Source organism: Prionailurus viverrinus, chromosome A2 (genome assembly GCF_022837055.1).
Source record: "Prionailurus viverrinus isolate Anna chromosome A2, UM_Priviv_1.0, whole genome shotgun sequence".
Classification (NCBI taxonomy): Eukaryota; Metazoa; Chordata; class Mammalia; order Carnivora; family Felidae; genus Prionailurus; species Prionailurus viverrinus.
Genome location: NC_062562.1, coordinates 22,635,221 through 22,661,474, shown reverse-complemented (window position 1 = coordinate 22,661,474; position 26,254 = coordinate 22,635,221). Strand labels below are relative to the sequence as shown.

General features: G+C 42.9%; 1 protein-coding gene across 1 annotated transcript in view; it reads right to left on the bottom strand.

Annotated features, from left to right (window-relative positions):
* The window catches only part of CACNA2D3 (calcium voltage-gated channel auxiliary subunit alpha2delta 3), an 865,909-nt gene that overhangs the window by 46,418 nt on the left and 793,237 nt on the right, over positions 1-26,254 (bottom strand). Inside the window, exons 31-34 of the mRNA XM_047850751.1 lie at positions 19,779-19,854; positions 17,099-17,151; positions 15,506-15,561; positions 6,212-6,323 (exon numbers count right to left, since the gene is read on the bottom strand). Of these exons, the coding sequence (XP_047706707.1) occupies positions 6,212-6,323; positions 15,506-15,561; positions 17,099-17,151; positions 19,779-19,854 (297 nt within the window). The remainder of the gene's footprint in view (positions 1-6,211; positions 6,324-15,505; positions 15,562-17,098; positions 17,152-19,778; positions 19,855-26,254) is intronic.

Here is a 26,254-nt window from a genome sequence, read left to right as displayed (position 1 = left end):
CTATAAATCTACTGTGAAGGGAGACTCGAGCTCTATTCTGTTCCCACAAAAATAATAATTAATAGTAAAAATCAGTCCATGGTCAAAGACGACAGAATACATGAGCAAATTTTCTACCAGGAAAGAAAGAAGACACAAGCGACAAGGAAATTGGTGCCCTGCCCCCAACACCTAATTTAAAGTGCAAAAACAAACTTAAAAAGTCTTTATAATTAGGTACAGAAAATTCAAGAATAAGACTCTTAAGTCTTATTAAAAATACACAGATATTTTAAAGTTCACTTTCTTAGCGACTTTAAAGCATGTGAGAATGCAGATTTTTAAAAGAAACAAATAAAACATCAAGAAGTAAGGAGAAAGACATCCACATCAAAAACTCAATGGACTCTAAGCAGTGGACTAGACACAATCAGAAGGAAATCATGAACTGAAGTTTAAGGAAATTACTCAGAATGAAGTATTTAAGCACACAGAAGTAAATTTCTATCTAGACACATGGTGGTGAAACTTCGGAATATCAAAGAGAAGCCCTTTAAAAGCCCTCTGAGGGGGGAAACACCAGAACACCTATAGAGGTGCAAAGCTAACACTCAGGACACAATGGAACAGTATCTTTAAAATATTTCAATTTAGATAGCATGGAGTTAAATGATCACTGCAGAATATATAGCACATAAAGCATTTCAGACAAAGAATGAGATAATTTACCACTCCTAGATCATTCCTGAAGGAATTTCTAAAGTACTGTAAAACAAGAAGCTATGGTTTTTAAAAAACAGGGAGTAAACAAATTGGTAAACATCTCATTTACTATAGGCAATAATAACAACATATTTGGTGGGTTAAAAACACAACATAGTTAAAATGTTAGGAAATATCACAAGAAAGGGATGGGAGTTAATCCAAGTTAGAGATTTAAGAGTTTGTTCTGGAGGAGGGAAGAGATCCTGAAATATGTACCAAGGTTATGGATAAATATCACAAGAAAAGAGTGTGTAACTTACATGCCAGTAAGGGAAAAATGGAATAGAGAAAACTCAATAGATCCAAATAAAGGTGAAACAAGAAAGAGAGAGAAAGAAAAAAGAAAGAAAGATAAAGAAAGGAAGGAAGGAAGAGGAAGAAAGGAGGGAAGAGGAAGAAAGGAAGGAAGGAAGGAATAAAGACAAAGAAAGACAAAGGAAGGAAGAAAAAAAAGAAAAGAAAGAAAGAAAGAAAATGCATGGGGATAGAAAGCCTATAAAATGATGGTAGAAATAAATTCAAACTTAGCAGGAAGTACAATAAATCATAATATTAAATTTCCAATAGTAGAGATAATAAAAATGCCAAATCCAGCTCTATTCTATTTATAGGACAACATCCTAATGCAAAAGGACAAAAAAGAAAGAAAGAAAGAAAGAAAGAAAGAAAGAAAGAAAGAAAGGAGTGGGAAAGAAGGAAGGGAAGTTGCAAATGGAGGGAAGGGAGAAAACATGCCTAGGAAATATTACCAAACAAAGAAACACTGTACTTGTGCTATTAGCAAACAAAATAGACATTACTTTCCCATAGAGTGGGTGATCACATACTGATCATAGCAATGATTTACCAGTCTTGAACAGGGATGTCCATGATAATAGCCTCCAAATATAGCCTCCAAATATAAAAAGCAAAGTAAAATGAATGACACGAAGGAGAGTAAAAATCCATAAGCCTGGGGAGAGCCTGATATCTAAAATAGAACAACAACAGTTTTGAAGCACAGTTAACACACTTGACCCAATGGATCTATATTAATCCCTTTCCTGAGCTATCAGAGAATGAAACTTGCTTTCAAAAACACGAGGACAAGTGCTAGAAATCAAAGCAAGTCTCTGCACAGACTGAAAACCATGTGTTATACAGACTGCAATGTCATTTAATCAGAGATCAATAAAAAAAGATAGTTTCAAAACCCATATATTAGGAAATCTTAAAACGCTATTTAAAAATTTACAGATCAAAAACATGGTACATATTAGAAAATTATCCCAGCTGAATAATGAAAGCCCTATATAAATTGAAATGCAGAGAGAAATTATATATATATATTATATGTATATGAATGGAGCTGCAAAAGCTACACATCAAACACAATATGATAGAAAATTAAAAAAAAACAGAATAAATCCCAAAAACACAGAAGAAGGATAACAATACAGATAAGAAGCAAATAAATGAAATAGAAAGTCAAAGAAACAATAGAGAAAATCTAACAAGCTAGATGATAGTTCTTTGAAAAGAGAAAAAAAGCAAACATCTCTATTAGTAAGAAGAGGGAGGGAGCAAAGGAAGGAAGAAATGATGCAGGAGGGAGTTAGGGAGGGAGGGAGAGAGACAGAGGGAGAGGGTGGAAGGAAGAGAGAGGAAGAGGGAGATAGAAAGGGAAGGAGAGGGAGGGAAAGTGAAAGAGAAAGAGGGAGAGGGAGGGAGGTGGATGGAGAGAGGGGAAAGGAGGGGAGAAGGAAAGGAGGGGGAAGGAGGGGGTGTTGAGAAGAGGAGCTGTGGGGGGGTGTAAGAGAGAAGAGAAGGGAAGGGAGAGAGATTGATTTAAAAGGGCAAAATCACAAATACGGCAGCATTTTTAATCAAAAAAGAACACTATTAACAAATGCATGCAATAAACGTGAAGAGTGGTATGAAATAGGCAATTTTCTAAGAAATATAATTACCAAAATTGTTTCAAGAAGAAACAGAAATTCCAAAGAGATAGCTAAGCACTGAAGAAACTAATTCAGTAGTTGAAAATTTACTCACACAGAAAAGCAATCAAAAAACCTATCAGTCGTTCGTAGTTTTATGGGTAAATTTTACCAAACCTAAAAGAAGCAGATAATTTAATCTTACACAAAATGTTTAAGATCCGAGTAATTTTGTGACAATAAGATGACCTTAATAGCAAAGCCTAATGACAGTATATGAAAGGAAAAGTATAACCCAATCTTCTTTTTGAGCACAGATGCAAAAGATTCATATGACATGAACAAATGGACCTAGCAAGATAGTTTTTGTTTTTGTTTTTTGTAATCATGACCATGAAAGACCACCCTGGGAAAGAAAGCATGTTTTCACACTAGATAAGCCATCTACCATTGAAGATACTATAGGGGTGCCTGGGTGGCTCAGTTGGTTAAGCATCAGACTTTTGACTTCTGCTCAGGTCATGATTTCACCATTGTGAGATTGAGCCCCATGTTGGAGTCTACCTGGAATTCTCTCTCTCCCTTTCTTTCTTTCCCTGCTTCACTCATGCTCTCTTTCTCAAAATAAATAAATAAACATAAAAACGATATTTATAGTATATACTGATATATTTCACAGTTTAATTTTTTAAAACATTTTTATTATTGTAACTCAACATCTTAAAATTATTTTAGTAATGGATGTAGAAAAATGTTTTGATAAAATTAACATCCATTCTTTTTTTTTTTTTAATTTATTTATTTTTGAGAGAGAGAGAAACAGAGTATGAGCAGGGGATGTAGAGAGAGAGAGGGAGGGAGACACAGAATCTGAAACAGGCTCCAGGCTCTGAGCTGTCAGCACAGAGCCTGATGCGGGGCTCAAACCCACAAACCATGAGATCATGACCTGAGCCGAAGTCAGATGCTTAATCAACTGAGCCACCCAGCTGCCCCAACCTCCATTAAAGTTCCAAACAATAGCAATGAGAGCAACAAACACCGCGGAAGAGGTTTTCTTTAACTTAATAAATGGTTAACTACCAAAAATCTAAAGCAATTCAGGAAATGGATAACCGTTATGGTTGCATAATATTGCAAACATATTTAATGCTCTTGGACTGTGCACTTAAAAACAGTTACAATGGGGGTGCCTGGCTGGCTCAGTCAGGGGAGCATGGGACTCTTCATCTTAGGCTGGTGAGTTCAATCCCCACATGGCTACAGACATCACTTAACAAACAAAGAAACTTAAAAAGAAAATCACCATCAAAATCTCTTCAACAGTTACAATGGTAAGTTTAATAGTATCAATATTTTACTACAATATAGAAAACCCAATAGCATACCATATGATATTACTTACATGTGGAATCCAAAAAATAAATCAACAAAACAAAACAAAACTCATAGATGAAGAGAACAGATTGGTGGTTGCCAGAGGGAAAGGGGGTAGAGGGGGATGAAATGGGTGCAGGGAATCGAGAAGTATGAACTTTCAGCACTAAAAGAAGTAAGTCATGAGGATGTAATGTACATCATGGGGAATACAATCAATGACATTGTATTAACTTTGTAAGGTGACATATGGGGGCTAGCTTTATTGTGGTGACTATTTCATAATGTTTACACATGCTGAATCACTAGGTAGTACACCTGAAACTAATATGATATTGTGAGTTATACCTCAATAAAAAAAAAAAAAACCATAGCAAACATCATAGTTAACATGGAATTATTAGAAGAAATTCCTTTTAATTTTTTTAATGTTTATTTTTATTTTTGACAGAGAGACAGAGCATGAGCAGGGGAGGGGCAGAGAGAAAGGGAGACACAAAATCCGAAGCAGGCTCCAGGCTCTGAGCTGTCAGCACAGAGCCCGACGCAGGGCTCGAACTCACACTGCTAGATCATGACCTGAGCTGAAGTTGGACGCTCAACCGACTGAGCCACCCAGGTGCCCCAAGAAGAAATTCCTTTAATTGAGGAACAAGATACAGTTGTCTACTTTCACTGCTTCTAGTCAACAATCCTAGTTATTTCTAGGCAACAAAACAGTAAGTATGGAGGTTAGAAAGGAACATTTTCACAAATGATGTTAGTGTGTATGAAAAAAAAGTCCAAGAGAAGCCACACACAAACTGTTAAATCTAAAAGAGCATTTAGCAAATGGATACAAGATATTCAACATACAGAAATCAGTGATGTTCTCATATTCTAGCAATTACCAATTAGAAAAGGTAGTTTTAAATGTATGCCATTTCTGCTGGAAGGGAAAACTGTAAGCTTTCAAATTATAAATCTAACATAAAATTATAAAACTGTATTAGAAGACCTGTAACTAAGGAGACATACTTAGTTTATAAAAGTTCTAAGATTATAAAAGATAGCAATTATCTTCAAATTAATCTATAACTCACAATTTTAATCAAAATCATAGCATAATTCATAGAAATTAACAAGCTGATTACAAAATTAACATGAAAAAGTAAAGAGACAAGAAGAGCCAAGACAACTTAGAAGACTATATGGAAAAGGTATTTGTTCTCTTAAATATCAAGTCATACTATAAGCTATAATAATTAAAGAGATATGGTGTTGGCATCATTACTGACAAATCATAAAACCTAGAAACAGATCTGTGTAGAACTAATCCTATGACACAGGTGCCATAATAAATCAATTAGGAAAAAAAAAAAAAAGACCATTCAGTAAGTAGTGCCGGTCAACGGGGCAACTATATTGAAAAAGATGAAATTAGACACTGCCTTATGCCACACACACAAATAAATTCCAGAGGGATTCAAGTCCTAAATGTGAAAATCAACACCTTAAAGTGTTCAGAATCAAAATACATGAGAACACCATTATGATAAAAGAAAATGTCTATGCATCTAAAGACATTATAAAAAGTGAAGAGTCAGATGAAGGAAAAGGAAAACACACATATAAAGCATACAACTGCAAAGAAATTGTATCCAAAACATATGACACCCAAATCAGTAAGAAAAGATTCACCACCCAATAGACAACTGCCGACAGGAATGAAGGGGTAAGAAACTCAGATGATCAATAAAACCATTAAAAAAGGCCCAAACTCAGTAGCAATCAGGGAAACGCCTAGTAAGCTACCAAATTTCATTCCCCATACATCAGATTCTGGTGAATCCTGAAGATTTCGTGCCTTCAGGAAAGACATCTAAGGATCTTTTTCCAATAGATAGCCGAAATGGACAAATGTCACCATCAGGACTTTTTCCAACCAATGACAAACCTGACTAAAAATCGTATATATTCTAGGATGCATCCGCAAGCACTCTGAATGCTTCCCAGATTCTAAATGATCTCTCTAACAAAGCCAAATGATGTTTCCTCCAAGCTGGTGGAAACGCTTCCTCACACAAGAGGGCAGCCATGTTTCCATCTCTCGCTGTGATCCTGACCACGCCATTCACACTGGCCCATCTGGGAGAGCTCTACACTGAGGAGAAAGGAGGCGGGAGGCTTACTTAGAGCAGTCTTCACAAGCAATGTTCCCTGAGGTTTCCTTGATGGTGCGCTCAGAGACAAACGCTGGATACTCTGTATCACAAGGTTCCAGGGTCTGCTTCAATTTCTGGGCTGCAGGGATAGGGGGGAAAAAGAAAAAGATGAAGAACACAGGCACAGGCTTTATTGTGACTGGCAGCCTACAGTAACTCAGAACACAGTTCCGCTTCTGCTGCGCTGTGATTTTTCTAGGCACAGCATAATGCATTATTTTCTAATTAGTCAAGTGATTTCATCTGCCAAGCAACTCTATAAGCTGTAATTCCTCAAGCAGTGTGTTGGCTTCATCCACTATCATTTATGCATCACTAGAATACTTTCTGGGACAACATCAGTCAACGGGTCTCTGCCTTCAGACGTACTTGAACTTAGCAACAACACATATGTATATCTGAATAAATGTATAAAATACAAGTTACACCATATTATTCAGGGTGAGACAAAGGTCATGATGCAATTGTGTGGTTTTATTACAGAAACAAAATTGAAACATGGAATAGTAAAATACGTAATGTCTTTGAACCACAGCCATGAACCTAATCCTACTATTATGAAGTTCCTTGTCCAGTAATATAGCACTAGATAAGCCTGGTACATAGATGAGCACACAGTAGGCACTTGGTAAAGTCTCCGTGGTTGGTAAAATAATAAACAAGTTATGTCCAGTGGGCACGTTCCAAAACCTCTTTAAGTTTCCTTTTTTTTTTTCAATGTGCGAATTGGGGATAATATAGTTTCTCTATCAGTGAGTGATGTGAGAAGTACATGAAACAATATATGTTGAGTACTTAGTACAGTACCTGGAACTTAATGGGTGCTGAGTAAGTATCAGTGAATGATAATAAATACTAACAACAGTAATAGTAATAACACTAGCATTCTAGTGAAGCCATTGTAACATTAAAATGATAAGGATGCTAGATACTAGAACATAGCAGTTAAGGTGAAGACTCTGAAGTCAGAGGAGTTTGGAGTACAAATGCCTGCTCCAATGCTCCCAGCTAATCCTCCGTATCCTCATCTATAAAATGGAAATGCTGATAGTACAGGTTCTTGTCACTCATTAACATCTTACCAGTAGAATGCTCCAATAACCAATAGTTTGGAAACCAAAAGTTTCCAATAACCAAACTTTGTGCACAGTTTTTGGCTGATGTCTATACAGAAATATAAACACATATTTATAAATATCTAGAATATATAATTTATGTTTTCAACTCCAAAACTCAGTAAGATTTTAACAAAATGATGCGTTGACAAAGTCTCAAGTTGTATTCCAACGACGGTTGGATGTCAGAAGCACGGGTACATGTTTTGTGGAGTGTCTATGTGGAGGCAGCTGCACTAAGCAAGGCATCAAAGGATTACTAAATGCTAAATGAGCATTTGGTAACCACTAGCTATTTGTTGGGTGACCAGGAAGCCGCATTCCAGGCATGTATATCCTAACGTGATTCTTTTTCTTATATAGGCTTTTCACTGAGCTTTAATTATTTTGAGGAAATTGACTGGGGGCTTGGGGTTGAAGCATAATGCGTTGTAATTTTTCTTTTTTTTTTAAATTTTTTTAAATGTTTATTTATTTTTGAGAGAGACGGGCAGAGAGGCAGAGCGCGAGCAGGGGAGGGGCAGAGAGAGAGGGAGACACAGAATCTCAACCAGGCTCCAGGCTCTGAGCTGTCAGCACAGAGCCTGACACGGGGCTTGAATTCATGGACTGTGAGATCATGACCTGAGTCAAAGTCGGACGTTTAACCGACTAAGCCACCCAGGCACCCCGTAATTTTTCTCATCTAAAACAAAATGAAGTAGATTAAATCAGCTTGTTTATGTAAAATATGTAATTTCTAGAAACTGGTCACTGATATGAAGACAAAATGCCCATATAACTCACTGAGTTGTTCTGAGTAATAATCCGACTATAAAGCAGGTACAGCTCTCAACCGAGGGATACACGTACACACTTCCACAAATATGCACGCGCATACACACACACACAGCCTTCACGAAATGCTGGCTGCTAGAGAGTGTTCCTATCTACATACCAGGAGTTGGACTAATTACATAGTAACTAAGGGCACAAATCAGGGGTCGTGAATCTTGCCACTGCTGTGTGACATCAGGTGAGTTTAATCTCTATACCTTAGCGTTCTCATCTGTAAAATGGGAATAAGAACACCAACCTCGTGTGGTTGTTTGGGGATCAGATGAATTAATACATGGGAAGTGGCTGGCACAAGGTGAGGCCTATTTAAGTGAACGTGCTGACTGCCACAGGACAGCATGTTATTAGATGGAATCCTCAGAAACTGATGGCCTTTTTGAACCATTGCTTTTTGGTTAGAAAGGGCCGATGGCTACCTTCCCGATGTCTGGCTCCACTGCCAGTACAGCACTGGCAAGTGTCACGCTCCCAAAGGCGGAGGTCCGTCCCCTGTGCCCTGCGGTGCTAGCTGATAGCAAGTGTCATCACGTGCTTGCTGGATAAATGAGTAATTCTCCTAAATGGTGCTTTTCAGGCAATCAGACAAAGGAGATGTAAGCGTCTCAGGCCCGCATGACAAACTGCCTGCCTTCAGGTGGGAAGGCAAGGTCAGTTTAGGTGGCCAGTGCCCAACAGCAACAACACAGAGAGGCACCTGGTGGGAACGTCATTCACTTCCAAGTTCCCTTTCAGTGCCTCTGATTTCCTCAGGGGAACATCTTTGACGGTAGGGAGGTTTCCCCACCTTCCTCTCATTTTCATTTTCTTTCATTTGCTCTCCCCCCCCCTTTTTTTTTAACCTAGGAAGGCCACACATAAAGCACAGAGATATGGCTACACTTTCCTGACGCTTTTTATTTTCACGATTCTTATGTTTACAATTGATTCCTTTGTATAGCAAAGGATAGTGACTTTTGATTTGGGGAAACTTCCTTTTAATGCTTAAATTGTTTGAATTTCAAAAGGTAAGGCCATTAAAACGAAAGAAAGTAAAAAAAAAGAAAACAGCACATATGATAAGAGGCGATAGCACCCATATGCAGATGGCATACGATCACTGAATGACGGTAACGGCCACGTTTATTAAGAAAGTACTCCATGCCAGATGCTGTTCTGCTTTACATGTTTTAATCTGTTTAACAGTAAAACATGACAAAAAAAAAAAAAAAACTATAAGGTAGGAACAATTGTTTTCTCTGTTTTGCAGATTAGTGAAAGGAGGAGAGAATTGCATAAATCGCCCCAATTCATCCAATGAGTGTGTGAGTGGGTGAGCCAAAATTTGAACTTGGGCTGTCTGCCTCCAGCACACATATATTTAACTGCTCTGTGAAGTTTGGCCAATGAAAGAAAGGAAGAAGGTCTGTGGGGCGGGCTGAGATGGGCAGCACACATGATTTAACTAAGCCCAATAATTGCACCATCTCTAATTGTAATTGTCTGGGCCCAGTTACAATGGAATGAGTCCAGCGCTCTCAATGGTGAGGCTCATTTGGCTCTGATCCTTCCTGGAGATGAAATTCTTGTTCCCTTGACAATTGTAGGGCACCCATACTGATGTGGCCACAAACTGTTGAATCCATGTGCAACACAACTACAGAGTGGCTGGAAGTTGCTTGATGTGCTTTTGGGAAATGTGCGAATGATCATATAAAACCATGGCCATATTTAATCTAAATAAGATGGTTTACTACGAAGACCTTCCTTTGTCTGGAGTGTTATGGACACCACATATATTTGCCAGTCACTACCATTTATCTATGGAATTTTGAACCAATAGCTAAGGCTGCCAGTAATCTAACGGGCGCTGTTTTAGCCATTAGGTATTTAAAACTCATTAGCTTACAAAGGCAAAGGTAGAAGCAGTCATGAAGCTCAGCTAGACTGATTCCTTATTTTGCAGAAAACCGGGGTTCAAGAGAGCAGACATAGCTTGCCTTGAGCCCCACAGAAAGTGACTCACCATGACCATCATTTACTTAAACACTGAACACCGCCAGCAATGGGGCACCTGGGTGGCTCAGTTAAGCGTCCAACTTCAGCTCAGGTCATGATCTCAAGGTTCATGAGTTTGAGCCCCGCGTCGGGCTCTGTGCTGACAGCTCGGAGCCTGGAGCTTGCTTCAGATTCTGTGTCTCCCTCTCTCTCTGTTCCTCCCCTGTTTGTACTCTCTCTCTCTCTCTCTCTCTCTCAAAAACAAATAAACATTAAAAAATTAAAAAAAAAATCACCACCAGCACGTTCACAGCCAATACTCAGTAAGCACTTGCTACACCCCAAACACCATGCTGGGCCCCTCGCGTGGAATTGGTCCTCACCACCAATGCGGAAGGTCTGGGGCCCTCCTGTTCTACAAAATGAAGAAACTGTAGTCCAGAGAAATAAAGTCACACCGCCATGAGTCAGGGAGCCCAGATCTGCTTCTGCATGGTCACGGCCCGGAGCGTCCCTTCCGTGCTGTCACACCGCTCGACGTCCCATCCGGCCAGGACCGGCTGGCTCCAGCTGGAGCCATGACCTACCACTCACTCACAATGCAGCACCCAATGGAGCATCCACACAATTGAATTTCTTTAATTTTCCCTTAGCAACAAATGTCCCTGATGAGAATAACTGACTTGGGTTCACAGTAATTATGGACAGACAACTGGGAATGAATAGAGTTGCCATTTGAAAAGCTCTCCTCGTCTTTTGTCTCTGTGAATGCACCCCCATTCACACTCGGTGCCAGCAAGCTCCATTCTCTCTGTGCAACTTCGCCAAAATGATACCTTTGTGATAATCAAGCAGAAATGGGCTTCCACAGTCCCCTTCATTAAGGAAATGAAGCAGATAAACAGTGTAATTATGGATTCCATTTTTAGCTAAACAAAGATGTATGTCTCAGCACAGGGTCTTTGTCTAGTGAGGGAGTGGTAAATTTAGAATGAAGAAACCTTGCAAGTCAGTATTTCTGTGAAGCTTGAAACTTTTCTCTCCTTACGCTGGGTCTCACATTTACATTTGTATTTGACAAAGATCTCCAGCAGCCCCGAGGACGAGTTCATTCACCCGCTTTGATTCCATTTCTTCATCTATAAAATGGAAAACGTCAGCCACGTCCAGCAGAGGGCTATAGGCCTGGACGAGACAGTTCATGTGCTTCACACAGGGGTTCAAGGAAGGCGGGCTGCCTTGCTCGCTGTCACCTAGCTGAGCCCTTGGTTTAGGTCTGAGCCCACCGTGACCCAGTAGCTGTCTGACTGAGGGAGCTCAGGAAGGTTTAGTGACAAATTCCAGAGGTCCCCACCGCTCAGGAACGCTGAAGGGGTCTGAAGATCATCTAGTGCCAGGACTCTGGAGATGGAAAAGCACTACACTGTACATGGGCCCACCGTGTGGTGACGATAGAATCATGTGGCAAGGTCTTTCCAATATCTGGGGGAAGGTCTCACGGTGCAGCACAGGGTGACATGACTTGGAAATACCTATGAAAGAACTTGTAGAAAAGCTTCTAAAACAGAAAATGGAGAACTGAGGCATCACATAAGTCCTGTTTGCTAACATTTTGCCCACTGTTGGTCCTGGTACAGGGGGAGCAGGGGAGAGGGGGTGTGGAATTTCAGAATGGGAAACTGCATACATTTCTGTAAGCATCATGAGTGCAAAGACCACATCCTCTTCCTTATTCTTCATCCCCTACCCCTCTACCCTTCAGTCTACACCGGGGTTTTGCAGCAGTGGCACTGATGATACTCTGAATAGGATGATTCTTTGTTGCCAGGGACTACGCATCGTAGGATGTTCAGCACTATCCCTGGCTTCTACCCACTACATGTCAGCAGTATCCCCGCTCACCCCCACTTGTGACAACCAAAAATGCCTCCGAACATTGCAGTGACTCCTGAGAGAAAAAACTCCCCCTCCCCAGGTTGAAAACCAGTGGTCTAAGCAAGGATCACAGTGACTAGCACACAACAGAAATTCTAAAACTGACCGTCAAATCTGAAGGACCAGAACAAGAGCATGGGCAGGGCCTGTGGCAGCAGGTCACCGGGAAGGGGAGCAGGCTGCGGTCAGAATGGGGGCCATGGTAATGCAGGCTGGCATGAAGAAGTGGGGCATCCTCACGCTCACCGTGGAAGCTCCTTAGAGAAGGTGGGCAGGCACCCGGTTGTGAAGAGGGCGCCAGGAAGCAAACCCCGAAGACGACTGGCCACTGCCCTCAGCACTGAACGCACCCCGGAGAGCGAGCCGCGGTCTCAGCCAAAACAGCCGCCATCGCCCCACACGGGAGCACCACCCACCATGTGTGGAGCACTCTGCTGTGTGCCAGGTCTGCCCGTGGGCTTTGTGTGCACCAACCAACCCATCATTGTCTGTGCTGACCTGCCGGGACACCGGAACCCAGAGAGACTGTGCAACCTGCTCAGAACTAAGCAGCTAGCAGGCAGCAGGGGAAGGCTGCCTGATCCCCGACCAGAGCACTTCACCTGGGCAGAACCGCCACACTCTGGCCTCCCGGAGCCAAGCAGAGGGGACTTGTCCCCGGGAACTGGTGGTGCTGTGAGGGCAGCTCTTTGACCCACTTGTGATCCATTCTCTTGGCCTCTACTGATCTTCCTTCTTCCGTTTCTCTCTTTTAATCTCATTTTACTTTTTTCACTCCTAATAGTAAAATTGTGGAAAAACTAGTGGAATAAGAAGAGTAAACAGAAAAAAAGATAGCAAGTGCCCATTTAGCAGGTCCCTTCCCAGCCCTCATTCTCAAATCTGGTGCAATTTTAAACAAAAGCAGGTTCACGCTATAGGTAACATTTCCTTTGGGGGACATAATAGTCTTCTCTTCCTAATTCATATTTTGTTCTGTGCTTACTGAGTCCCCACTGGCTGCTCATCCTATTTATTTAACTCCCTGTAGGGGCGCCTGGGTGGCGCAGTCGGTTAAGCGTCCGACTTCGGCCAGGTCACGATCTCGCGGTCCGGGAGTTCGAGCCCTGCGTCGGGCTCTGGGCTGATGGCTCAGAGCCTGGAGCCTGTTTCGGATTCTGTGTCTCCCTCTCTCTCTGACCCTCCCCCATTCATGCTCTGTCTCTCTCTGTCTCAAAAATAAATAAATGTTAAGAAAATAAATAGGGGCGCCTGGGTGGCGCAGTCGGTTAAGCGTCCGACTTCAGCCAGGTCACGATCTCGCGGTCCGGGAGTTCGAGCCCCGCGTCGGGCTCTGGGCTGATGGCTCAGAGCCTGGAGCCTGTTTCCGATTCTGTGTCTCCCTCTCTCTCTGCCCCTCCCCCGTTCATGCTCTGTCTCTCTCTGTCCCAAAAATAAATAAACGTTGAAAAAAAAATAATATTTAACTCCCTATGCCCCTGTTCCCTCCATCATTGGATGCTTGTCTGGGGTACACACTGTTTAGCATATTGTTTATCTTGGTATGTTACTTAATTTCATGAGCAGTTTCGATCTTAAAAAGTTTTCAGAAGCGGAATCTTGGTAAAGGTTCTCTCTGCCTCTCTGTGGATGGGCTGTCATTTATTTTGAAACATCCTTATTGTTCACCTTTAAAGAGTTACCTGTATTTGCAATCATCACTTTCTTAGTGATGCTCATCCTGTCATACCATCCTTTGTTCCCACCCCAGTTTATTTCCTCAGGCTAGATCTCTAGAGGCGAGGTTATGGACATGCAAAGCAGGTACCAACCCAACAAGAAGGGGCAAGTATGGAGCCCACACACTGAGGGTCACCAGGACAGCGTGTGCATGCGTGTGTGAGAAAACAGGGCACAAAGGTGTTGTTCCACTGGGCTGTCAGCTTCTGAGAACAGGGTCAACCCCAAACACGTTTGGGTCAGGTACACTGTAATCAGAGCCCATCGAGTGCAGCTGGACGCGACCTCTCTGCAGAGGTTGCCCCATGTCATCCTCTAACAAGAAACTAGGGAGGTCCTGGATTTAGGACACATGGTCCTATTTGTAAGTCACAAAGCTACGATGACAGTGGCTAGACCAGTCATCCCCGGCAAAGGAAAGATTTGCCAGGGTATTCAGTAAGTAACCCGTGGCATTGAGCACCTACTATGTACTGAGCACCAGTTAGGTGCTAAGGGATACTGATGCCATCCAGAAACTCTGGTTTAGTGTGAAACAAATTGGGACAAGAATGGTGCAGAAACGCTGGGGAAGTGTGTGAGCTGACCGGGACGAAAACACGATGGAAATGCTACTAACTCTTCCTGGAAGAACTGAGGGAATCCTCACCGACTGGTGTCTCAGGGGATGGGGGAGGAGATGTCAGCACCTGGGGAAGGCTGCTGCATTACTAATCTACCTCTGTGAAAAAGACAGATCATTAAAATAATAATAATGATAATGATAATAATGGCAGTAGTCTAGCCTAATTCTGGTTCCTTGCATCCCAGGGAGGAAAACAGACATGAATGAATGCACACAGGAAAGGAAGAGCAGAGCATATCTGGGAAACAGCAAGTGCCTGAGCAGGTGGGGCGGATGGCTGTGAGACGGCCCTCATTAAAGAGCACGGGTTTTGTAGGGCCCGGGGACTTGACTGTTTATCCCTGTGGTCAACACTGTCTGCACTGTCTTCATAGTTAATTACAGCTCCCTGTTTTGAGTCACCACGCTCAGCAGATAGCATGATTTATCATTAAGCACACACACATACACACACACGTGATAGGAGATAAATATTATTGTCTCCCATTTTGCTTAATGTAGGGAAACTGAGTCTTGAAGACATCAGCTAACTTGCCAAAGGCTAACCTCAGAACCACGACTCAAATCCACCTTGCTCTAATTCCACAACTCATACCTCTACAAGAGTTTCCATGAATTATCAAATCGCTGAAGGCTTTTGAGTGGGGAGACTATGACTAGATTTGTATTTTACGAGGCTAATTGTAGCAAACAAACAAATAAAAAACTAGAGTGGTTATCCATTCGCTGGACTGAAAAAGGCAATGTGTCTCCCTTAGATTCTGAGCACTGCTCGCAAGCTTTTTGAAGAATTCACACGTGCAGTGTTTGACTGCAAAGTCTTAGTGAAGGAAACAGGTCAGAGTGCACATTCAACACGGGAGGAATGAAACCCGTGGCATTTTTGTCAGGCTAGATGGTGCTGCAGTCAGCACAAAGGGTGCCTTTCGCTGACTGAGCTGAAAAATCATCACTGGGTCCCGGGTGGTTTATGTGAGCACATCCTTGATGACAAGTGGCCAGTGACCCCAAGGCTTATCAAGTTGAGCTGGGAAACAAGAACGGGCTGCTACTTACCTGTGGCTGTCATATCTGAGTGCCACCAGCTGCAGAGGTTAAATTCCACCAGAAACCTGAACAGGTAATGCAAAAACCCAGTGTTACTCGGTCATCTGCCCCAGACAGAACGGTGGCATTGCTCCCCTCATTTGAAAGAGGAACGTCATTACCCGAAGCTATCAGTATGGTTGGTTCTGTTACTACCGAGTTTTCACTGGGCTTTCTCTTCCTTGGGAAAGGCCATTTTATCACCAATGCCGGCCCAACAGTGAAAGCGGGTTTACCTAGACTTAATAACTCGTTGAGAAATATCCCGCTTGTAGGCAGAAACAGTTTTCCAGTTATAGTGTGAGTCTATAGTAAAAAATCAACTCCGAAGGGCTTCCTCTGCCTTGGTGCAGAAATACAAATAGCATATTCTCTACCGATACTATGATCTGCTATAATAAAAGAAGCTTTCAAAATTTATACTGCAATGCAAACTTGTTCAGCCCTGTGTGTGTGTGTGTGTGTGTGTGTGTGTGTGTGTGTGTGTGTGTTTGAGTGTGTGTAGGCATAAATGGAACAAACTTCTCTTTATGAAATTACACCACAATACAACTTCAGAAAAAAAAAATCAAAATCTCTCAACTGCTAGTACAAAGAAATGCAAAAGTAATATAAACCATCCTCCAAGTGAATAGAGATAGATCAAAATTCCATCATTTCTTTTTCAGGCTCATGGCTACTACCTACAGCAACTCACAGTCCATCAAAATCTCACTATTCTCTGTTACTGTTGTTCTCTGCCTCTTAGATACATAACAGAAGTGAATTTGAATTTGTAATGTTGTTAAATTAATATGGGCTACAATAAAGCGATAAAGACAATGGCTGTTCATCAAATGGTAAGAAATCTGCCTCCAATCCTCAGAAAGTGGAGCCTTAATGGGGAAAATAAGAATCTGAGGGTCGGATACAGCTTGAACAATCTGGTTTCCATGCTCATCCATGGAATTCTCCCTTTTCTGGAACACAGTGCTTCTGTCATGTGTCCAATACCTCTTCTGGGAGTCAAGGCTTTCATCTTTGAGCCATTTCAATCTGACTTAAGTAAGTCACAGATGCATCCAGCATCCTCCAAATAGGAACACAGTTTGGCAGGGTAAACAATTAATTCACACCTGAGCAAAGCCCCCACCCCCTGGATCATGACTGCACAAAACCCCTGTCCGGGACAAGCCCCCCCTCTTCTGCACATGCCAGCACATCCAAAGGAGCACAGTGGACAGCCCCAGCAATTTGTTCTTCTGACCACAGCCCACCCAGGCTGCATTAAAAACAGCCAGACATCTATGTTAAATTTAACACTAACCACAATAAATAAATTTGGTTTGTATATTACAAGCTGTTAGTCTGCTAAACAATGACATAACGGCATAAGCAGTGACCATGAATAACTTAAAGATAATTTTTTGGTCTCAGCTTTCAATACTTGGAGATATTCAATGAGGTTATCTCAGAGTATTCTGAATCCAATGCTAGTTGAAAACACGGAACAGTCTTCCACTTCGCTTTATAATACAAAAGACAAGCAATATTACTTTTAAAAATGCAGCAAGTTATACTTACAAGACAAGTTCTGTCATTATCCATTTTACTGCAGCAAGGAAGGCATGATAAGGCTGAAGAGAAGAATTCAGTACATTGAAAACAATGCATCACATATGAAATGTGTAGTTTAACTTAAGGCTTTACATAAAGACAATGTTATTCTTCTAGAGAGATTGATATCATGTTAAAAAACAGTGAAGCTCTAGCTAAAAGAAGAAAATGGTTGGATACTGTATCCTAAAACTAACATTTTAAAACTTTGAACTCCCCTGTAGTGAGATGTGATTTACAAGTAAAATAAACATGATCTAATATAGGGGTTATCTCTGGGAGGAAAAAGGAAGTTCAGCAAATGATGTTTAAACCTTTACCCTCCAGGGGCTAATATTTTGCAGCCTGATGCTGAAGGGCTCAAGTCATATAACTAATTTCAAATGGTAATTCACAGATCTGCCTCTCAGAAAGGTGATTCCCTGTTCTCCATCACTGGATGTCATTCACTGAAACCAGCAAAAGTTGCATATACTTCATTTTCATGTTGCCCATGAGTTATGTAGGGTTTAAGCTGCCTTTTCTCACACATACATATTTGGACTTGAAAAAAAATGACAACCATATGAACATGTGATTTTATCCTTGCCGAAAATCCCCTGCAACTCTCTAAAGGACAGCAACGACAGCCCAATCTTTATTTGAGAATATTTTAATTTAAACAAGCAGTTGTATTGTTTACTCGGTGATATTTTCTATGTGGATAATTCAATTTCCTGAATTCTGGAAAATACCAGGCCCCCGTCTCAGTTGGTTCTCTGAATCTACATGTGCCAGATATTTGATTAGTGGGTGCACTTTGAGAGGCAATGACGCTGGCAAAGCCCTTGCCCCAGAGGGCAGGTCCAGAGAAATCTCGGAACCTTTCGTGGTTGCGTTCAGGTGTCAGAGAATTGAAATGACAAATCCTGCTTTCTGAAGTTATGGCTGTTTAATCCTACCCTCTGAGCATTTGGACAGTAAAGACTACAACTAGGAATGGGGGAATTATCCAGCTTTAAGTGAAACAAAAACCGACTTGCATACCTCTAACCATTTTTTTGAAACTTCCCTATTTCAAGCCAGTAAGTAAATGAACAAAACAACAGTAATGACAGTCTACTGGGTTATTCTCAGCCCACAGGGATTTCAGACTGGATCTCTCGCTCTGATTTAATTGAGCATGTCAACATCATTCGGTGAATCACAGGGCTCTCAGGATTAGGGTCAGATAAGGATGTAAACTATTAACTATTTCCTAAAACTAAATGCAACTTGCTGTCCTATGGCTTTGTTATATTTCTTACTGCTTGAAAAACAACCATCTTTTTTCAAAAAGACCCTGGTGGTCAGGCCCTGGGATAGTTCTGTGCCTTTGTACCTGCTGGGATGGGTAGTGACATTTCTGCAGTCCTTGGGTCCCTGGGAGGAGGGACTGAATAGAGGGATTAGGGAGGCTCTGGAGGTGGGGGGGGGGGGGGCAGCTCCCCCAGGGGCCAGGGGGAAGAGCACTCAAGCATTCTGTGCCAGATGCTGGCTCTATGTATGGGCACACAAAGGGATTATGTAAATACAGGATTAAAAATTTAAATGGCACATTATCATTCAGAAGGGTAAAGCCATTGAGCTTTTAAGCCTAATGATGAAAACATATCTTGGGAACATTTTAGGTCTAGAAATAGTCCTGCTAAAGCTAGCGAAGTTGGATTTGGAAAGACATGTTGATTCTCACTAAAAAGTGGTATTTTTTTCAAAGCATTCAACTTTCAGTTCCTAGTTGCCTCTCAGAAATTTTCCAGCTCCAAATCATTTCTTACTCCCTCAGTGTAGGAGAACTGTGTTAAATACTGGGCTTTTAAATAATCCCCTTGCAAGATCTTACAGCTGCAAATGAGAAGGTGTGTGTTTATATCCTAAAAACCAAAATGGCTCATAAATTTTGTGTTTCAAACCAGATTTTAGGTTCATTTTTGGAATTTACAAAATGATAACATGTGAAGCTTCTATTTATACACATAGGTCGGGTTATATTGAAGTATCCTGTAACTGGTTTTTTTTTTTTCCCCTGTGTTTTCAGGTGATGGGTGGCCAAACTTACATTGCTTGTACATCGTAAATTATATTTTCTAACTGGGAGCAAATTGTAACGGTTAATTTCTGGCAGTGTGAAAGCCTGATTCTAGTGATACAACAGCTATATTGATTGGTTCTCAACTGTGACACCACTGATGGAACCAGCTCCAGCAAAAGTGACAAGGAAGCACACCAGCATCCTGATTAGGGTAGAGGATCTATGATCGGAATGTGAATTTATCCACAGGCTCCTCCTAGGTCTCTTCCAGACCAAAGGGAAGATTTCTGCTAAACCAAACTAAATTCTCATTCATATGGGAGAGAATCCACAAACCTTCTCCTCTTTTCTAGCCATCAAAAGGGGGTTGCTGCATTCATTCATCAGTGACTTCAGACCTGCTTGTCATTCATATAATCAATGGGTTTGGGTTTGAATGGAAGTGGTTCTTCTTCACCAGTAAAATCAGGAAGCAGTTTAAAACATTCATGGTTTTGCAAAAAGATGAACTTGATTACCCCAAAGATAAAGACCTGCTCGCACACAGAGACAGATACAAACGTGCCACTGTTTTGTGGGTGACCACACTGTACTTACATCCAGTAGCCCGCTGGCACTGTCACTGCTGTCCTTGTTGGCCCTGCACATGGCTTGATAGTCATACAGGGTAATTCTGTAGGAGAGAACAGAAAGGAGGGTCACTAAATGGGAAGCTGTGTGTGAACCAGCGCGGTGAACTCACCACACCACCATCAAGTGCAGCAGTGACAAACACAAATAAATACAGGCCTGAAACAGATGACAAATCAGGAACATGCAAAGTCTAGGACTGGAGACACAGGCACATCACACTTGGAACTTGAAGAGGAAGGGAGTAAAGGTAGTGGGGTTGAGGGGAGGAGACAGGGATGAGATGAAACAGTCATTTTGGTTTAAACAAGCTTGATCTGCTTGGACTAGGATACTCCAGAGGGACGATGCTGTTCTGAACTGGATTCTGGGCCCTGAAGGGAACCCACTTGGGCCATGTGTCCAGGATTGAGGAAGGCTGGGAAGGACCACTTTGAGTTCAGAATTGGCAGGATCCTCTGACTCTCTTAAGCACTAGGAAACATCCCTGAACCAAGATAAGCACAGCACTTTGACAGCTAGTTGGAAACTAGTTGGCTCCTTGGTTGTAATCCCCACCACTCTCCACTGCCACCACTATACCACCGACTGTATTTTTGCTTTGGAAACAGTGCCATTTATGAAACAAGAAAATGGATTTTTTTTGTTCAATTGGTGATGAAAGGACAGCTCTCACTCCCAGTTATGACCTTAACTGCCAAGATATTTCACTCTATAATTGTTCCAGACATTTTAATTCCTCATCAATAACTTTACAAAGAAAGGAGAATGGCACTTTCTGGTAGCAAGTTAAAGGTTCTAGATGGAGCAAACACCTTATCCCACAAGCGACATGCCTTCTCTCCTCCTACCAGCTCCCCTTCCCACTACTCTGGTATCCCAAAAAAGAGACACTTACGGTCCAGCCTGAATTACATAACAGCTGCCAGGTGACATGTTAACACTGCAATACAGAACTTCTAAATGGCTGCAAGGGATGCTCCCTGCAGGAATTCCTTTCTAGAATAATACAATGCTAACCATGGAGCGTACTTAATGCTAGGCTGGGGACGGGCCCTAGAATAGAAGTTTCATGCAGCAGGACTGTTGCTGGCGCAGGGCACTAGCCCAGCACCCAGCATGGAGAAGGCATTCACTTTCAAAAGGGTGAATGCATGAATGATTGTCTGATTGCATGAATCTTGAAGAGATGCCATCACAACTAGATAGAAGAGGTCAAGTTCAAACTAAGAGGAAAAAGCTTCCTCCTCTAGACAATAAGCTGGAAGCATCATACAGACAGATTAACAAAGAACCATCTACGGACACCAAGTAGAAGACCAGCCATGTGCGATCAAATCAATATGGAAACCAGCTCCTGACCAGCATCACATAGGTGTCTTGGGTAGCAGAGTCCAAGAGGGCACCAGTGGTCAACACAATCTCCCAGCAATCTCCCCAAAGCCTGTCCCTCATCAAAACATTTCTTGCAGTCTTGCTCACTGTCCTCTGGCTATTTTCTTTACAGCAGATGCCAGAAGAAACTGTGTTTATTGAGACAGGAATGAAGCCCATGAACCAGCCAAGCACCTGGCTCAGGGAAGTCCCCAAACAACCCTGATGCTGCCCCAGCCACAGAATCACCTGCAGACCACAATGGACGATTGCATTCAGTCCCTGACTGCCCCACTATGCCAAAGTCCACACCTCATCTGCAGGATTTCTGCAGGTGTCCCTGAAAGGGCTTTCTAGGACTTGGCAAGAATTATCATTGGCTTCATCCTTTTTATACCACTCAACTCCGTCTCTATAGCTAGAACTCAGGCCAGAGCATGGTGAGAGGCAGCATGGGTTGAGTGGAACGTGCCTGTGTGTGGAGTCTTGTAGACAGACACACAGCATGGCCTTGGTTTGCAAGGTTAGTTTCCAGGTGCCATTATCCAGGGTGTAATCTGAGCAAGATGCTAACCTTCTTCTGAGGCCTCATTTTCTCACTTATAAAATGACTCACAAAGATGTTCTGAGATTTAAATAATCAGACATGTGGAAATATACTGAAATATATTATGTAGTATGCTAGATTTGTTATGATCCTTACAACAAAAGGCCTTATTTTGTTCTTTGTTGGAGTTTGGGATCTTTAAAAAATTTTTTTTAATGTTTATTTATTTTTGAGAGAGAGACAGAGCGTCAGCGGGGTCGGCGCAGAGAGGGAGACCCAGAATCTGAAGCAGGCTCCAGGCTCCAAGCTGTCACCACAGAGCCTGATGTGGGGCTTGAACTCATGAACCATGAGATCATGTCCTGAGCTGAAGCTGGACACTTAACCAACTGAGCTACCCAGGGGCCCCTGGAGTTTGGGATCTTAAAGCTATGTTATTCCCAAGGGCTCAAGCGATTGGCAGTGTGGCATAATGGTTAAAACATCAGCTTTGAAGTCAACATCTGAGTTCAAATCCTAACTCGGTCGCTTATTACAATGTTGTTTCATCTTGTTTCGCTCTCTCGGTGCCTCAGTCTCATCTGTAAAATGGTGAGAAAAATGGCTACCCTATGGGTTGGTTGTGGAATTAAATGAGATGATAGACACAGTGCGATCAGCCCAGTGTCTGGTACAGAAGAAGCATTCAACAGAAGGCAGGGCTGCAGCTGCTGTTATAATTTATTAGTCTGGTTTTCATTGCCATGATTAATTAATGGGGGTGGTGTTTAAAGCAATGGGAATTGACTCAGGCTTTACCCAGCGGGTTAGATGGGTAGGCCTCCGGATTTTCTTAGCTCATTGGCACACACGAGGCAGCATAAAACTCACACTTCATCCTGCAGTACAAGACACCTTCTGGTGGCGTACTGGGGTTATCGAGGGATGATGTGGGAACTTCTGTCTGTGGGCCTTACAGCTGAGGACCATCATAACAACAGCTGATGTCTACGGAACTCTACTTAGCAACCATGAGCAAGGTACTCTTGGAAGCACGTTCCTACCAGACAGATTCTAATCATCCCCATTTCACAGAGGGCCAAACCAAGCCTCTGCTAGCCTAAGTAATGCGCCCAAGTTCACACACCTAACAAATGGCAGAGCCAGAATTAGACGGGGGTCAGGCTGAGTCCCCTTCATTCTGCCTTCTGCTCAGTAGCAGTGACTAGAATTCAGCCTGGTGCCCTCTCCCAGTCTCACTGGAATGTCACAGAAAATGCTGCCCAAGATAAGGTCTCAGGACCAAAGTCCAGAATCAACTTTCTTTTTTTTTAATTTTTTTTTTCAACGTTTATTTATTTTTGGGACAGAGAGAGACAGAGCATGAACGGGGGAGGGGCAGAGAGAGAGGGAGACACAGAATCGGAAACAGGCTCCAGGCTCTGAACCATCAGCCCAGAGCCCGACACGGGGCTCGAACTCACGGACCGCGAGATCGTGACCTGGCTGAAGTCGGACGCTTAACCGACTGCGCCACCCAGGCGCCCCCAGAATCAACTTTCAAGTCAAGCTGAGGGACTGTCTGGGGTCATCGGGCCAGGGCAGACCAGCTGGCTGCGTTAGCGAGAGCCCCCGTGGTAACCACCCTCACAGGAAGCTCGGGATTCTCCTGGGATCATTTTCAAAGGCTCTGGTTTACTCGGTGAGGCCAAACTCAATTGCCGTTGGGGCGGCCTCCAGGCCAGAGATCCTGCCTTTCATTTCACAAGGAAGCTTTCCTGATCCGAGTGCCATTGAGGAGGTTACAAAACAAGCCTTCCCTGTCTTCTCCACGCTTAGACAGCTTTAACTAGATGTTGCAGAAAGAGAGACTTCCAGATTATTACCCTTTTTGAAGTGATTTTGTTAGTTTTAAATAACTCCATTTTGTGGCTACCTGTATCCTGTTTGGCTGATTAGAGCTAAAGAACATGATAATTGCCTGCTTTCATTCGGCTCTAAAATAAGCCCCGAGCATTGTGCCCAGCCGAGACCGTGCTGCAGTGCTGCGTTCGCAGTTTATTCTTATTACAGATGGCATGCTTTGGTCCCCACGACACCCCCATGCAGGCTGCCCTGGGAGCTTATCATTAGCATCTCTGTGCCCCTGACGGGTCTCTCTGAGACTCTGATGGAAGGCAGAAGCAGTCTCTGAAGAAGAAACTCAAACTGATACAAAGAAAACCTAGACAGCCTGTGTGCCCCTGTGCACTGTAGGGCCGTGGATGACAGGCCCGTGACATGGGGACTTGTTGAAAGCTATTTTGCTGATTCTGCTCCTTTCCAAGGAGACAAAGATCACAACCAAGAAAAATATTTCTTCTAAGAATTACAAGTTTCCATTTCAGGGACGCCTAGGTGGCTCAGTCAGTTAAGCGTCCGACTTCAGCTCAGGTCATGATCTCACCGTTCATGGGTTCGAGCCCTGCACCGGGCTCTGTGCTGACAGCTCAGAGCCTGGAGCCTGCTTCGGATTCTGTGTCTCCCTCTCTCTCTGCCCCTGCCCTGCTTAAACTCTGTCTCTGTCTCTCAAAAAGTGAGTAAACGTTAAAAAAAAAAAAAAGTTTCCATTTCAAAGGCATAAGCACAGTTAATTTAGACTTGTTAGTAACTGTAGGGACCAGCATTTATTAAACACCTACTGTGTGCCCATGAGGCCGGGTTCTTTACCTGTGATGGTTCGTAGCATTAGCTCTGGCTACACTATCTGCCTAAACACCAATCCTGAAACAGCTGAATGTTTGCAAATACAGCCCTAAAAACAGGACAGAGAGGCATTCGACATAGACGCTCACTGTATTTACGCAATTTTGAATCTAAAAGTGTAAGAAGCAAAGTGAGTGACTCGCTAGGGCAACATGTAAAAATACGTATTCTTTGTTGAACCATAAAGGGTGGTCTCGGGCAGCTTCCAACTTGCAAGTGACAGGGCACGGAGCAGAGACACAGGGCACGGAACAAGGCCACTGTCGCCACGGGAAGCCTTACTCGTTCTTACATCTCAGAAAACCAAGAGAGTGGAAAGCTCAATCTGTCGATCTGAGTGTTAACAGAAGGTTCAAAACGTGCTGTCCCTCCCCTCCTTTTCACGCTGGTGGCCGTGTCTTCCCACAGCAACTTCCTACAGAGACTGCACTGCTCCCCAAAGTCAGCCCAGCACACGGAACACAGCAGAGGCGCGGAACCTACATGACCCTGGCCCTACCGCTTTTGAGCCCCTGGCTGGAAATCACGGACACATCGAGTTAATGAGCACCTGTCATTAGCAGAGAATAAGCGCCAGGTGGCCACACCGGCCAGGAGCCCAGCCCACAGGACGCTGGGGCCACCAGAGTCCAGGGCAGAACCCTGAGAAGCGAGCCTCCTTCATCCGATAGATTAAGCAGGCCATCTGTCAGCACCAAAGGCTTTTCATCAACAGGTGCTGATAACATAAAACGAAGCAAAGTTTCAGAGAGTGGTCGTGCCAGCATCTCACCTAGGTAATAAAAGCAGTAACAATAAGAAATAATCAATTACTTTCTGCAGCATGGAAGCATTACCTCTTGTGTCAGGGGCATGGTTACATTTTATAGGAGAGGGAACAGGCTCAGAAGGTGCAATCACTGCTCCAAAGTTATCACAGCTCTACTAAATGGAGGAACCGCTTTGGTCCTCAGGCAAAGGATAATGGGTAGGCATGGTGGTAAAAGCACATAACTGGCAACTGGTTTGTCCATTCACCTGCTCCTTCCATGAGAATTAGCTCAACTGAAGGGGAAAACGGAATCACGATGAATGCCACATAGAAAAGATTAAATTTCTTTGGCCTCTTTGTTTAAGAAATAGAAGGAAACAGCTGAATTCTGCTTGGGGACTGAGTTGAAGCAAAACCCATTTGCGGCAAGAAACCTGGATGCTGGGGGGGCTTCCTTGACCTCTGCCAAGTTCATGAATTCACGTCCACATTTCACAGCACTGTGCCACAACAATTCCTGTGCTGCACGCAGCATGTCAGGACCTCGGGGAGTCGGTGTTCCTGGTGCCATTATTGCCATTGGTCAAACCCCACGGGTGTTACTGAGTGTTGCTGCTTGTATCGCTTGGGGTCAGGCATCATGGACAGATGAATCAGTTGGTGGCTACGACCATTTGTGTTCAGGACTGCACTGGGCATGTGAGGTGTGGGGAGAAACTGGGGAGTTGTAAACAAAGCCTCATCTTGGGAAGATTTTCCAAGTGGATATCACCGGAAACCAGATTCAGTATTTAGAGGATGTTATGTGGGCTGAAGGAACCAGGCACGCTGGATGTGGCCGAGACTATTAGAGTCTCCCAGTGTCCATTCTCCTGTTTTGCCAAGCAGAACCCCGAGTTTTTGCTATGTACATTTCCTAGGTTCCTTTGTGGCTAGGTGAGGCTGTGTGGAGTGGGAGTACTGTATGGGACAAAATACTTTATTTTTTTGAAACTTTTTAAATGTTTATTTATTTCTGAGAGAGACAGAGTGTGACCAGGAGAGGGG